We start from the raw sequence: 15738 nt of genomic DNA, 5'->3' as shown, positions 1-15738 counted from the left end.
GGCCGATAATATGCACATCATTTCTAAAGCTAATGCACCACTTTACACTGTGCAGTGATATAAGTTAGATCTATATATAAGGAAAGAGATATATATGCCGCCATCAATATTACATGTGTAATTAGGTGTTCATAAACCGCATGTCAGTGAATTACTGCCGCTGCGTTCTCTGTGCTGTATCTCACAAACCCACTGACATTTAAATTGCCAGCAGTCCAACATGAAACCTTTGTCATTATCCCCACATGAAAGCAGATATGCATTTCACTGCAATTTTCCCTCTACAGAAAATGAGTTCCTAATTTCAGAAAGTGACAAAGTAAAAATGGTTTGTGCTTCGTGGGATCTTTGCCATTATTGTAACTAGAGGAGGAACAATGGCGCCGTTTCTCACTCGCTCTGACAATCATTGTATCACTGACTAGGTGTTATCAAAGTTAAATCAGCGGGGGAAACATATAAAGCATTTCTTTAAAATATTCCTTCACACATTTCATAATTGATGACATTGTGGAAACACTGAAGTGAGTCAGAAGTTAATGATCTACATCATTCCGTTTTCTCCAAGCAGCCCTTTTCAAAGATAGCCACAGATAAGGCAGACTCATTCTGTAGCAGCATTTATTTCTTTATTTCACTGTCTAAAACCCAGGGTGACTGTGGGAGGATGAGCACATCAGGAAGCGAAATAGAAATACAGTATAATCATATGATTGGTATTGAATATTTAAATATATTTTTTGCAACTTTTCCAACATGGATCTTGTGATTTCCACCCCCCAGCAGAAAGTCACATTTCCATTTTCCTTTTAAAAAAGGCAGATTTAATGCACATTATCCTAAATGAGCATCGGCTTCCAATCAGACAAGTAGCTGTTAGTCGATGGCAGCTGTAGAATCCTCACTGCATGCAGCAACAGGCACATCTCACAGCAGCAGCACTAGAAATGGCTTTCACTAAATGGGTGTCATGCTGAGCCAATGAAAATATATGAGCAAATTGTTGTCTACAAGCAGCCTCATCAGATAAGATTTTAAAAAGTTGGACATCCTCATTTGACAGCTATGCAGGAAGCTATGTTTAGCACCCAACACCTACAGTGTCTGTCTACTCTAACATGCACACATACAGTACATGTGGTAGCAATTTATTCCAACTGTGAGACACATTAATATATGTTGAATGTCTGTTTTATCCTTTAATAGTCAAACTATAAACCTTCGTGGACAGTGTGTTAACGTCTGTCCCACAGCTTTGCTTGGAGTAACATTCAGAATTACAATGTTCCCCTAATTTAGCTCGTCTTTCTATAAAGGCAACTTCAAGCTCGTCATGTATGGGAGGACCGTCGCCGTGTTGTGTTAGCGGACAAAGACTGAAACAGAGGGTGGTAAAGAGAAAACAGCGTTACAAAAACCCATCCTCATTCACATTCTCCAACGGTATGAAGTCAGGCTTCTACTATATTATTGTTGGAAACAAAGCAAAAACCTTATTTATGTGTGAACAGAAAGTGGACATCAAGCTTCAAACAAACACAAAGTAAGTGTTAGGTTCATGGCTAAATTAGAAGCATCTTTATTAAACCTTACAACAAAGCACGACTAAATTAGTCTTCTTATTATATTAACTTTCCTTGATTCTGGTGAGCCAGAATAAAATGTGAAATGTGTGGAGCAAAGCAGGCAGACAGGTTCAAACCCACCGGGAGAAACTGGGTGTTCAGGGTGAAAGACGACTGTCTATAGAAATGAAGAACTCAACAATAAAAACAATAAAAGACCATAAAAAAACTCTTGACCTATATGTGCCCTGGTGTGTGTGCGCCCCCACACTGGTAACTAACAAATAAAGGCCAAACTTACACTGAAGTTGTACACGCGTGGATGTTATTTATACATTTCTATCTCACGTCGTCTCTAAAAGAACCTTGCGCTGTAGGTCAGAAGTTATGTGCGAGTCCCTCAGGCTGCGCCGTCAGAGTGCAGCATTTTCATCAGACGCATCAAGAGGGAAAAACAATCCATCCTGACACCGCAGCCCTACTGTGCAGTCTCACCAGAGCGGCGTCGGGCCTGCTGTACATCAGCAGCCTGTATGGGAAGGAGCTTTCAAGGGACTTGACTACTCCAAGTGCCACGACCTCTCTCGTCAAGGTTAAAACAGCCCCGTGGCCTTGTGCGTGGTCCATCTGCTGGCGCACGGACCACACATAAGCAGCATATTGAGCAGGGCAGACACTGACAGGAAGTGTCAGGCATTTATCTAGCATGTTAAAGGCAAGATTCAAAACTGTACAACTTGGTTATTATACAAACTCTGTGTGTGTGTGTGTGTGTGTGTGTGTCTGTGTGTGTGTGTGTGTGTGGGCAAAGGTTACGTCCCCAATGACTTGAAGTTATAACAGCAGAGATTTCTCTTGTTCCCAACAATTGGATCTTAACTAAGTCACGAGTCTCCATCTCTCATCATCTTCACTGGGAACAATGAGCCCGTGCGTTGCTTGTCAGGGCCTTGGGAGCGGCGATGAACAAAAAAACTGCTGCGCTGTGACTCGCTCGCTGGAGGTGGGAGTCGGACGCCAGACGTTATCGGCCGAGCGCAGCGGCATTGTTATCACTTCTATGGAACTCAGCAGGTTTCTCTAAATCCACTGTAAACTGGCGCTCGGCTCCCTAGCACTCTGGTGTATCACATGGGTGTGAAGTGTGGATCTGATGAGCTTCGCCGCGCTGTCATCGGATCCTGTTTTGCTTTCAATGGACTGTACATACAGCGAACTCTACGCCTCCATCCTTCGAACTGAAACACGCACAAGAGTTGAAAAGGTTTCTGTGTCCTTCAAGTAAATGTCTTGGCAAGGCACTGATATCACCCCCCTGTTTCTTTGCCCACCAAGTCCGTAGCAGGCGAAGTCTCATGCAAATGAGGTGTGTGTTTACTTGCCCGTGACCTTTGTATTTGCTCAGCTCTGGAAGGATTCCTAAGGCCACGCTGGGTCAAGGCGCAGCACCATGTAATCAGCTTCCAGCAACTCCACTGCACTGATTTTAACCGCGCCCCGACACTGAAATCCGTTAAACTGGGTGTTAATCACACGTCTTTATGCACGCGCTCATTTATTAATACTTATGCAAGCTGTCATCATAAATCGCAATTACTTCTTGTCAATCCCATGTCTGTAATCAAATGGAGTGTCAGTCAAATCAGCTTGCTTATTATCACTGCTAATGAAGCTCTGCAATGCTAATTAAATTCTACAGTACCTTCTTCCTGTAGAGGTGTGCTCACATTTTACATTTTACCTCCCATTTAATAGTAGGATTTCAGAATTATTAGTTTATAATAGATGATAAATCAAACCGTTCAAGGTTTTCCTATGATACTTTATTTTCTTTCCCTGGTGGGTTTATAATTCAGGTAATCTCTCTGCCTGTGAAACAGTCCCATGTTATTCTATCCTAAATTGTCGTCGGCGCTAATAAGAGGCAGTTTAGTCATTTTAAAGAATCAAATGTGCTGCAATGATGAATCCACAGGCGCCATGAAAAGGTTTAGACAGCAGAGGTTGCAGAGACACCTCACACGACGCTTGTGTGAGCGGCCGACTGCACTGTTGGCATATCACAGGCCATTCTAACACATCTTAGGTGGGAGATTTAGCAACAAACAAACAGATCTGCCTCCCAGAACCCCACAGCACCGGATCAGTCAGCTGCAGTGGGCTGGCGGGAGCTCGGGCTCGTGTAATGAAAGATCAAAACAGCACACGGCCAGTTTGGAGGCAATTTGGAACAACTCAGGAGAAATGAATAGGGAAACGCAGTGTTGTTTAAGATGACATAACATTAGCAGATGTGTGTTCTTGCTGAAAGCGCTGCCATTACGCCGGGTTTCATTTACGCTCTCCCGATTTCACTCGCAGTCAGAATTCGGCATTCCTTCCATTTTATGGCAAGGTTTTTACACCTTTTGCCCGTTTCCTTATTACAATCTGTTCTCAGAACTGTGCATCATAAATGTAATGTTTCCACCTGGACCACAGCACAGCTTCTCCTCCTGTTTGCACCTCCTCCTCCTCCTCCAGCGCTAAGTAGAAAGTGAAAAGCTGAGTCGGGGAAGGGACGAGAGAAGAAGCTCCCGTTTCTCACAGAAGCTTTTAAAGGGCGGCTTTGGCTAAATCTGCCAGGTGGATTTTTTGGTGGATGGGTAATAACAGCATTTAGTCTTGACTCCTTATCGTGGGCATGGCCTTTCTTCATTAGAAAACACCTCCTTCCACTTCATGGTGCTTATTAAATAATTTTAAGGTTTAATATATTTTTACTGGATCCATGTTTTATCCACCTTTCAGAAAAGTTCTTACAACCGGTAAACCCACAAAAAGCAAAAGCATCCGTTTCCTTTTTTTAACATTTTACTTTGGTTAATAGGGTTTTAAATGTCTTGGTTGTTGAGTGTGTAAATTATAACCCAAGAACTGTCCAAGCTTGTTCCAATGTTGTCAGATGAGCAACAGGATCAGCCTTTAATTGGTCAGAGCTTCAGGACATAATAGTTCAGTCAATACAAATCCAAAATACAGACATGCTCATTTATGTGCCAAATAAACAGCTCGAATAAAACTTTAATATGTCTTCAGGCTCAAATGAGTCACTGTTTTATTTAAAATAAATAAATATCAAAATAGCTAATTTAATATAAGCTTGTTCAGCCTCAGCCCATAATGGAAGCACGGACATAAACATAAAGCAACACTGCTCCAGGCATGTGAACAAACTGCCTCCAACGTTTACATCAACAGGCTAATGATGAGTGAGTGAACAAGTGCATGAAAAAATGAGTTCATATAATTGTATTAAATAAAATTAGTGTGGGAAGATCTAGTGTATGGCTAAGTTAATAAGCAAGTCATTTTCCGGCTCTGTGATCATCATATCTCAGAACGAGACACTAGAAGGAGCTGATTCGGTTTGACCCTAAACAGACGGCGCTTGTTCACTGATTTCACCTGTTAGAACTAAATGGGGATGTAGATGTTTATCACCGGCCTGTGTGATATTGAGCCAAAGCAGGTGCCGTCTCACCTCTTCCTCTAATGGCCCACACTGAAACATGTCCCCTGGCTTACGGATAATCAGACCCTGACGCGGAAACAGCATGTAAGACTGCATCAGATCGTCTCACGCCACAGCGCGTGAGGACGGAGTTCAGTGCATGCCAACATCAGCGCCGATCTATCGCTGGTTCTGCGAGCTCCATGCAGTCTTTCCTTCCCACTTTTAATAATGTCTCAGGAGGGTTTTGTGTACAGAATAGCCAAGTTTCCCACTCAAGTCTGAACCGGCATCAATCAAAATCGAATGACATTATTCCTATCACATTTTGGGTCATGTCAGAAGTCATAATGAAAGGCATGCTCATGTTTTAAATAACTGGGGGGATGCTGATGCAGAGAAGTATATGTCCTTGGGTGAATGAGGACAGGTTCAAGAGGAAATGAATTCTCACTGACATAAAACAGACTACAATAAAAGCAGTGCAGTACAATAGCATGATGGTATTCTTCATCCTCAGGAGAGTCGGCGTGAAGGGAAAAGGGACGGGAATAAAGATGTTGGAACAGTTTCATACTCCTAGCAAATGTGTCAGTATTTTTTTTACTCCAATATGTCAAGATATTGCAGTGCAACATGCCATGTGCAAGGCTGCACGCCTGATAAAACTGCCAAGTGTTTACTCAACGGTCTGCTATTTCATATTGAAATTTTTTAAATGCACTACAGTAAGTCCCTTTTGAGGGAGCAAATATAAATGCATAACTGCTCTCTGTTACCGTAAAAAAAAAATATTTTTTAGAGGCTTTGAGGAAATTGTGGCGGAGGAATAGGTTTTCCAGACAATAACCTGTATTTTGATTCGAAGCATCTCACAACTAAAGCATTTGATACTTGCTCCTAAGGGGGGTAAAAAAGTATATAAAATCCTGACCGTCTGAACCGTCTGAAGAAAAAATGCATTGCACTTCTAAGAATTTTACATTAATTGTTTATTTTATGCTCCAGAACTAATTGAGAGTTTGAGTCAATTTGAGCTAAAAGGGGAAACCTGCAGCCAGTCTCAGAATCGGACCAAACAGAACGGTCAGGTCAAGTTTTGTATCCGCTTAACACCCTGCGCAGCGCATCCAGGAGTCAAGTGCAGCATATGCAGCACTATGTCTGATATTTATTAAGAAGTATGTAATGGAAAGCCTAATAGAGGTGCAGTATGAGAGCACCCGCATGGATATTGGCTCCTCATGGGCAGCACGCCCACAGACCTCAGAGAATTGGATGGGAGCAGGCCAGCCACTCCGCTCTGCATCAGCGTGCTAAGTGGAGCATGGCAGAGGACGCCACTACAGGTAGCAGCTGCCGCCTCCCGGGCCTGTGTCCTGCACTGATCATTAGCTTTCACTCAGCATTTACAGCTTAGTTTACCGTTACCGCCCATTATTAGCTCTGATACCAAGTGTCCTCTGCTGGGCTCCACTCTGCTCAACAGCTGCGAAGGAGACCACACACACACACACACACACACACACACACACACACACACACACACACACACACACACACCCCGTAGCTCCCCGCGGCATGTGAAGCAGATCACACTGAACCACATTCAGGACCGGTGTAAAGGCAAAACTGCTCCAGTCGCACATCATGTCTAGTCAGACAATGTCAACAAGACGGGAGTGGCAGACGCGTGGCTAAAGATAGATCCAACGACAGCGGCGAGGCATTTGAGGAGGCTTTGTTTCAAGATGCCGGGTTTTGACAGGCAGATGAGGTGTTGAGAAAAAAGTACCAGCTATACATCACAGCCAGGAGCTAAAATCTGATCCTCATATCAATGAAGATACACACATTGATCCTGAGGAATGTTTTCTGAAAGTCAGCAATGGAAAGAGATGACAACATTTACTGGAAACTGTAAACCATTCTAAATAATAATATACAGAATCTGTGCAATAGGGTCTCTGTCACATGAATGAGGAAATCTGATAGTTTCAGAGTTTTAACCAGAGTTTAAAAGAAATTAGCATCAAGGATAAGAATATATAAATATATTTATGCCAGGTTCCTTAAAGTAGAAATGAAGAAGCTCATTCAGTGGCTTCAGGTTAAGATTTAATTGGACAGTTGTTGACAGGAACTAATAGATCAAAATAGCATCTATTCAATCTCTTGATGACAGCTGGAGCACTCATTCTTTCACATTTCAAATGATTCTTAAACCATTAAACGGCTGTTGCCATGATGTCTCGGGAGAACGACTTCAATCCATTTTCTTGTTTTTCACAGTAGATTCATGGCGAATGGATTTGACAAACATTAATTCTTCATGGCTGTGTTTGCTGCGTCGTTTCTCTAGTAACCTTATGTACTCAGTGGTTGGCAAGCTTCAGAAATCCAGCGTCCCCATTGTTGTATTCAATCTTAATTTAATCAGGACGAAAAGATCTCTGGAAATGTCTGAACAATGACAAGTTAAAAAATCTGTAATTTAGCCAAAATAATAAAATAAACAGTGTTGTTGACAACTGCCAGCTGGTTTTACATTGTGTATAAAGCTGTATTATAATTCCAGCGTTCAGGGTTATGAGCAACAGAAAGCTGGACACAAACCCTGCTGGAAGCCACAAAGAAAGTAAACATAACTTGGGTCAGAGGTTTAAAAATGGCTTCTTTTTTTTGCGACTGTGCGCTTTCCTTTCTCCTAAGCAAAACTCAAACACATCTGAACACATCATCCTTCCTAGGGCTGAAATATAAAAAAAAAGTGTTGTAAATAATAAACCTGAGCCAGAGTTGTAGAATAACAAATCATGATCATGGGAACAGCTAATCTCAACGCTGTGATTGAGCCAATCTAATGGAATAATGTAAGGGTCGTTATTCAATTAGCACCTCCACTTTGGCCAATAGGTAAAGGAGACTTCAAAATAATAGCTCAGGCACATTGATAAACAAAACCTCGATCGGAGCAATGTGTTCCTGGGAGGTTCAGCATAATGGACCCGTGACTCATTGTACTTGTCTGTACTTATGCACCAAACAGCATTTGAGAGGATCCAGCCTTTACCCAGTCTCAGTGGGACGTTGGAAAGGATCCATCTGGGAGTTTCAGACGTGTTCTAAGGCTTCAACGGCTTCTCTGAGAGGAAACCCCAGCCTGATCTAAGCCAGCCTTCGCTATTGGACAAGGTTTCAGTGGACAAAATCAGTTTTTCAACCTACATGAACACACGTGAGGCCCTACAACAAACCTACAGGCATCTGAAGACGGCCAGTGTTCGACTCCTGGACTCCTTCAAAGATCAGGATATGGACCCAGAACGAGCATTAGACTATGGGGCATCGTGGACCGTTGCCACTGGCCCTGGGGAGGTCAGGCCTGTCCAGACGACTTTGTTTAGGCTTGTGCCGCGGTGCCAAATTGGGATGAGTGGCAAAAAATAGGAGGGTGAATGGGAAGAAGGGATGTTTCTTCAGCCTAAACTGAAGAGAAAAGAAATTTCTCCAGATCATCAGAAATTCTTGACTAAATAAGCAACAGCTGAGGCCGCGGTTATGAAAGAACTCTGATGTGATGATATTTAAGTGACAGAAGTCTTTCTTACATCACATTTTCCAGCTTTGGTAAAGAAAAGTTTAAACCTCATATGGATTCATATAGGATTGAACTTCTTTAAGTTTTCAGGGCCTTTAATCAAGGATCAGTAATAAATTTTTGGGTTAATTGTCCTACACATTGACTCATTATTGGCCTCCATACAAATATCCCATCCTCTGAACTGTATTCCGTGGTTTTGCAACTGTACTAAAACATGAAAGTGAAATAAATAATCAAACTTTGCGATGCCTGAGCTTTTTCAGACGCTTGGAGTGTTGGGTTTCAGTGCTGCAACCCGTAAACACTCGCAGGGCAGTGTTTCCCACAGCTCTCCGAAGGAACACCCGCAGAGACGGACCGTCACGAGGCCATTTTGGAATTCATGGGCATGATTGATGACACGGGGATGGAGGCTGCGTTTGAGAAATCCTCTCTGCCGAGGGAGAAATTATTTGTTCGGATTCGTTTTTCCTCATAGTCACTTTGTCTGTTTCTCAGTGGGACGCGTTCGCATTAGATTACGCAGCAAAGTACATCCTAAAGTACCAGCTCAACTGAACTCTTAACTGCCAGTCCCATAAGCACAATTAAGCTCTAGTCCATGACAAATATTATTATATATACATTCATCCAGTTTGAAGAAGGATGTAAAAGGTACAGTAAAGCCGCCACACATCAAAAGCTGCTCCACCCAGATCTGTCTCAGCATATGCGACTGTCAGGAAGGTCACGATAGTCTGACAATACATCACAGCCATACTGACGTACGCTGCGGGGCCCAACAAAGTCACCTGGCCACTTCCTCTGCAGGCACTTTCATTTAGCACTTTTTAATCCTCCTCTTCCCATTATATGACAGTGGAGAACCTGGGCGCATTACATGCTTCAGCGGAGATCATTTGCCTCGTTGTGCATGCGGCCAAGGATCACATAAAATATCAGCAATGTTATTTCTGTCTCATCTCCATCTCCTGGCGGCGGGTAAACAGAGCTGTATGTCAAATGATTGCACGGTGCAATATAACGCGGGATACAATGGGACTAAGAAGTTCCATTGAATGATTGTCTGGCTGCATTTCCTATTCATATCTTTCTGTCTCATCTCAGCCAACGGCAATGATTTGCAGGTCAGAAGAAAAAATAGGTGGCTTGAAAGCGTTTAACTAGCAGAGACCTTGAAACATATGCAAACAACGTCACAGCAGTGCTTCATCACTTCTATTCAGTGGGAAGCACAGCTGAGTGCTGGTCTAATCAACCAGCAAAGATCTGCAAAACTAAATCAAAGTCAAATTAAGTAAATCTATATTAAGTAAAGTAAAATGCCCCCAGTATGTATGTGCATATACTTTATTCCGTTGTGGTAGTGGATTTAGGTTGATCTGAGCAGTGTCTGTTATAACATCACACATGCAGTATAATATGATTATAAATATGAACAGGCAGGCTATTATTAATTAGTTTGCTAAACTCAGTATAATGAGAAAATGTGTCACAGTGTTTATGCCTTCATAGTTTCAATGTGGGGGTTTTCTGCCTGTGGTGACTAATGGTCACTAGTGGGATCAGTTAGTGACTGATGGTCTCCACTGACATGAGTGACAGCAGGAGCGCATGCATTCATCTCTGGGACGCCGCCCATCAGGTGACGCCGGAAATCTCGAGAACTGGAGCGGCACCGAGCGAGCGACGCGGCGGCAAACGTGTGGTGTGTAGAGAAGCGGTAACATTGAAGGTTGACATTTTAACCAAAGCATCAGTGGGTTAATAGACTGTGATAGCAGCTGCGAGGCTGACAGGAATAATTTGCTATATAGGAAGCTTTAAGAGCCGCTTTCCAGCAAGTCCCACGAGGACCAACTAATCTACAAGTACCGACACACTGACTCCGAACGGATGTCACCGGCGACGTGCTCTCCATCTGCCACATGGACATCCAGAACCCCTTCACTGCCTCCTCCCTCAGCCGTTCACTCACAAACCTGCTGCCTCGAGAAACAACAAAACAACCAGCGGCCTCGGGGACAACTCAAACCGCCGGCTGCTTTATTAAAAAAGGAACCAACGCTTCCTGTAACATGTAACCTGCATTCAAAACCAGCTTTATGTCATCTTCACGTCACCGACACCTGACTCGATGTTTGGCAGCCACGTGTTTGTGACCCGACTCGTATGAACTTGAATAAATGGTGGATTCACTTCCTCTTTAATCAAGATTTGGTTCAGCCTGATGTCGCGTGCATGGGTGCGAGGCAGTGCCTTGGAATACGTACTGTAGGCGAATTGAATTTGCTAAGACGCTAATAAGAGGTTGCGACTCAGGCAGTGACAAGATCAAAAGGCCTTTATTCTGGGTGACATCACTTGGGGATGAGATAGATTGAATTGTTCGCTCATTAGCTGTCATCGCAGCAACACGGATCCAAAGGATTCAATCAGTTGGGTTTTCAGTCCGTCTCTGAGCTCTGCTGGTTATCACATAGAAGCCGTTTACTAGCAAACTATCTTTGATCCTGAAGCACAACAGTGACGGCCTGGAGACAACTCAGCTGGTCTATATTCTGCAGCGCGATCATGAGAGGAACTAATGAAACACCGTAGTCCAGCTCATTTACCCCCAGACGTTCTTTTATTAAGATATCAGTTATTTGAGATTGTTGACTTTATGAACTTTCCAAGTTCATAAAGTCAACTGGACACTGTTAAACCTGTATCACTGGTCACATGACCTTAGGTCTAATGCGCTTTAATGCACGTGGAGTGTGGGTCGCTTTGTGCGGAGTGATGACTCCCTGCAGACGTCCCGGCTCCGTCCATTTCCGCTCATCAGAGCACGTTTTCGCGTGGCAGGAGTTAACGTGCGGAGTCGAACGTTCATTATCTCCTCGTGCTCAGCGCAGTGGGAGACCACTACTGGACACGCGCACGCAGATGTCCCCGCTTCTGCTCGGAGCGCGTTCTCCATAGACGGGTGGCTGATATCATCGCCCGCACGTGACCGGCGGCGTCCGCGGAGCCGCGACTCGCGCCGACGGGCTCGGGTGACGCGGCGGCGGTCGATCGACCACTCAGGTCGATCGGGGCGATTTGGAGAGACGCGACGCTTAAACTTTGGTCGCGGCAACTTGGCGCGTGACAGGTGGCCGACGCGCTGCGCAACGGCGCGTGGCGTCGCGCGCTTCCCCTGCAGCATCCAGACACTTTACGGAGCAACAGCGATGACTTTGCATCTTAAAAGAGTTGCTACGTAGCGGTGGGACGTTCCCAACTTGAACTTCAGACGTGCCCCACTGTGACTCATCCACGGCCGCCCGCGCATTGGCGGCGGCGCCGTGCGTAACGCAGCCTTACCTGGGATCTCCTGGAGAGGAACATGTGCGAAGCCGAAGCCCTTCCCGACACAAGCCTCCCTCACCTCGCTGCAGTTCCGAGCTTTAAAATCGGCCCTCGCTGCGATAGACAGCACGGAAAAAGTGCAGAGGAGCCCTAGCGTGATCATTGTTCACTTCTGTGGAAATCCTCCTGGTTTCAGGCTGGTGAAAGTCCCCTGCAGTAGATCCGCAGGTAGCCGCACTTAATGACCGGGCGTTTAACGGTGCCAAGTAAACTATTAACGTCTACCAACACATTTCCCAAAAGCAACGGCGAGTTCTGCTGCCACCGAGAATAGCTGGGAGTCCCCCGGCGCCGCAGGAACGAGGAGCGCGAGCGCGGAGGTGCCTCATGAATCCGGCGTGCGGACGCAAGTTCGCTGCGCAGACGACGCCCCCCGGTCTCCGCGTCCAAGTGGAAATGCCGTGCGGCGCGGAGCGCTCCGGGTTTAGATCTCCTGCGCTGGCACGGCGAGGCGGCACGCAAAACGTGGAGTGGAATCCAGCCTCCTCCGTTTCGCGTGGAGGGCTGCGGGTCCACGCCACAGGACGCACGCGGGCAGAACAGGAAGATCCACATTTAGGAGGCGTCTGACTCATGGGGTTTAAACGCACCCAGTCTGGCGTTTAAAAAGGCGGTGTGTGAGAAAACGTGCGGGTTGAGACTCTGTCAATATAGAAAACGTCTGTCCCAGCACCGGCACAATAGAAACATTTATTAAAGCACCTGCACTGATTGCATATAACGTAGACCTTGTGCATCACCCATCAGTGTGTTTACTGGATGATCGTGATGTCACCCGTAGCCCAGACGCACACTCCTGCTGTGCATGAACCAGAGGACGTAATGGATGTGGAGGGGAGCGGGCGAGCTTTCATAGCTTTATTGATTTGAAGCACTTGATCCTCGGGTGGCTCAACAGTGGATTAGCATGGCTGCCATCGCTGCGCCAAGGATTCCTGTTGCTGTGGGAAGTCACGGTGGAAACGACTTGGTTTGACTCAGCGGCGGGTCCCGGTCGACGCGTCTGCACCAGCAACGACTCTAACTCTGCCTGAGATCTTTGAGGTGCTTTTTATTTTATGCTACTTGGAACTCGACTTCACTACAATCCAATAACAGACTGTGCTTTGGATCACACACAACTTTTACCCAGCAATAAATGATGATGTATTGTTATGCATTAACCATCTGGCTCCATGTAAAATAATTCAAATTAGCCCACCTTTACCAGCTGCAGCATTTATGCATGGATGCATTAATAAGTAGAGCCCATCACACAAATATATCATGTTGAAAGGCTGCTTGCATCACATGTTTAACTAGTGTTTCTACTCAGTGGGTAAATTATTGTTATTTATGATGAACGTGTCAAACAAAGCTGCTTGTACTGTAAATACTTTCGGTGTCATACGCTGTGAAATAGATTCGTGCTGCTGTCTCCCTTCGTCTCATTTGGGTATTTGTTGTCATAAATAAGTCATCAGTTTGTTTGAGCTCAGCAGGTCTCAGGGAAAGATGCTCGGCAGCGTGAGGAGCTGCAATGATTCTCAGACTGACTTTGTGTTTGTGTTTGGGGTCAGTTTTTCTTCTCTGTTAAAGAAATGTAGAAAATGTTTGGAGGAACATGCAAAAATATATATAGTGAATGTCGAAGGTATAAATAATAAAGGTCTAATGAAATAATGATTGTGTCTCTTCAGCAGCACCTCCACTTCCTGCCTAAAGATGCTCTTATGGAGAAATGTCCCGCTTCCCCAGCTCGCGTCCCCTCACCCACTCTAACACCTTGTCAGGAGCAGCGCTGAACCCCAGAGTCTGAGTCTGAGTCTCACAAATGTTCTTGTTTTTGAACAAGCTCCAGACTCGGGGGTGAGCGGCCCCTTATCCTCCAGGGCCACCGCTCTGCTTGTTGTTCAGCTCTCCCTTTCTCACCCACCACTGATTTCCTGGATCAGGTGTGCTCAGTCAGTCAGAAGATGGGAGATACTAATTCCTCCTTCTCGTCCTCCACTTTCATCCGAGACAGTATCGCCTGCTTTTTGACTGACTGAACTCTGAAATCGTTTTTTCCTTTCGTGTCCTAATGTCCTTTATTTTACAGTGAGAATTGACCGATTCAGGAGAAAAAAAGTGATTTGTTTCTTGTGATTAAAGCTTCTCACTTACGCAGCTATTCCTGCAATGCAAACAATGCCTATTCACACATTGAAGCCATTGTGCATTGCTGCTGTTTCTGTTGGATGTATGAATGTTATCACGTACCAGCGACTCCGATAATATGCTTCAGTGTGAACGACAGGGCTTCTGTCAGAGCTTTCTTAGCAAGTAGTTGTGACCCAGACTCTAGTGCATGTGTAAGGGCAGTGTGATTGTGCAGGAACGACTGTGAGACAATAGGGTTGTGTACATGTGATCCTGTGATGATTCATATGATACAGAAACTAATGAAGGAGCCTCCGTTCACACTGTAGATTTTCCACTGAAAACGCTTTTCGGCTGCAGTAACTCTGGTCAGTTGATCTTATTGTTTGCTTTGCCAAAGTAGCACTTTGTACAGTAGTGTACTGTATGTGCACAATGTCCTTACAACAATAAAACTTAAAAAGGTCAAACACAACTTAGAACATAATCCAACTGTAATATATGACATTTAATTAACCGGGGATGGAAACAGTGGTCGCCATCCTGCAGCTCTCTCCATGAATTCTCCCCTCTGCTTTTACAGTGAGACCATTTGACCCGGACACATCACAGGTAATTAATGTATCCAACTTTCAAACTCGAGGGACAGTTTCATCCAAATGAATTCTTTTCATACAATGAAAAATTAATTTCATGGGAGATTCCTCGGCTAAGATAACTGTCAGGCAGCTAAGCAGACTTTAAAGCGCCGATAGAACGGGCCTGTTGCACCTTTGCCACATACAGTATGCCTTTAGAAATCGTTTCCAGTAAAAACCACTGTTGTGGCCATGCTGCTTATTTATTTACATGTTTTCTTTTCCCGTTCTGGCCTTTTCTGCAGCCATTTGCCCCAGTTCTTTTTAAACAAGCATCCAGGTTCATCCAGGCTCCGAGCAGCTGGAAACGAGCCCGTCGCCCTGTCGAATGCGAGCAGTAAATCACAATCATGTATGTGCTACTGTGACAGTGTCTCGCAGCTACAGTGAATTTTATGCAGCCACATACCATTTAAAGCCTCATTCGTAATCCAGCGACATGAGGTCGGGAGGCGGCAACCCTCAAGACCCATTTGTTTTAACTAAGCTGCATGGTGTTTATTATTCCCCAAACCTAAAGAAGCAGGTGAGCAAACTCTAACTTTGACAACTGTCACACAGCAACAAAAATAATGTGAACTGCTCCACTAACAGTGTTTCCATGGAACATGTTATTAAATTGAGGCACAATAACGGATGCTCCAGTCTCAACAACCTCTTTCAGTTTCCTTTAGTTACGTCTGTATGACTCCACAGAGACTCTCCGGCTGAGACGGCAGCACCAACAAGGCCGTAGAAAACTCATTGACACGTTCACCTTAATTTAATTAGGTAGAATCATTCTGAAATTCCTTCCAGCCAGTGGGAGCAGCAGCTCTGATTGTCTGTTGTCCACGAGTCTGCGACGATGAATAGGAGCGATTCCCGAGATCTCAGCTCTCGTTGAAAAACACTAATGGGGTCAGATTGGCTGATTGCTCA

At 44.7% G+C, this 15738-nt stretch overlaps 1 protein-coding gene and 1 long non-coding RNA gene across 7 annotated transcripts in view; one reads left to right on the top strand and one right to left on the bottom strand.

Annotated features, from left to right (window-relative positions):
* Window positions 1-12534, bottom strand: part of LOC114847192 (glypican-6-like) — a 54235-nt gene extending 41701 nt beyond the window's left edge. The window contains exon 1 of one of the 2 annotated variants that reach the window (XM_029136674.3): window positions 12014-12534. In XM_029136674.3, the coding sequence (XP_028992507.1) occupies window positions 12014-12161 (148 nt within the window). In that variant the 5' untranslated portion in view covers window positions 12162-12534. The remainder of the gene's footprint in view (window positions 1-12013) is intronic. The other variant, XM_029136675.3, reaches the window with a different exon arrangement.
* Window positions 1-15738, top strand: part of LOC114847195 (uncharacterized) — a 136550-nt gene that overhangs the window by 20066 nt on the left and 100746 nt on the right. The gene's annotated exons all lie outside the window — the stretch shown is intronic.

The sequence above is a fragment of the Betta splendens genome, chromosome 21 (genome assembly GCF_900634795.4).
Source record: "Betta splendens chromosome 21, fBetSpl5.4, whole genome shotgun sequence".
Lineage (NCBI taxonomy): Eukaryota > Metazoa > Chordata > Actinopteri > Anabantiformes > Osphronemidae > Betta > Betta splendens.
Note: the sequence above shows the minus strand (reverse complement) of the source record. Positions and strands in the feature narration are given on the sequence as shown.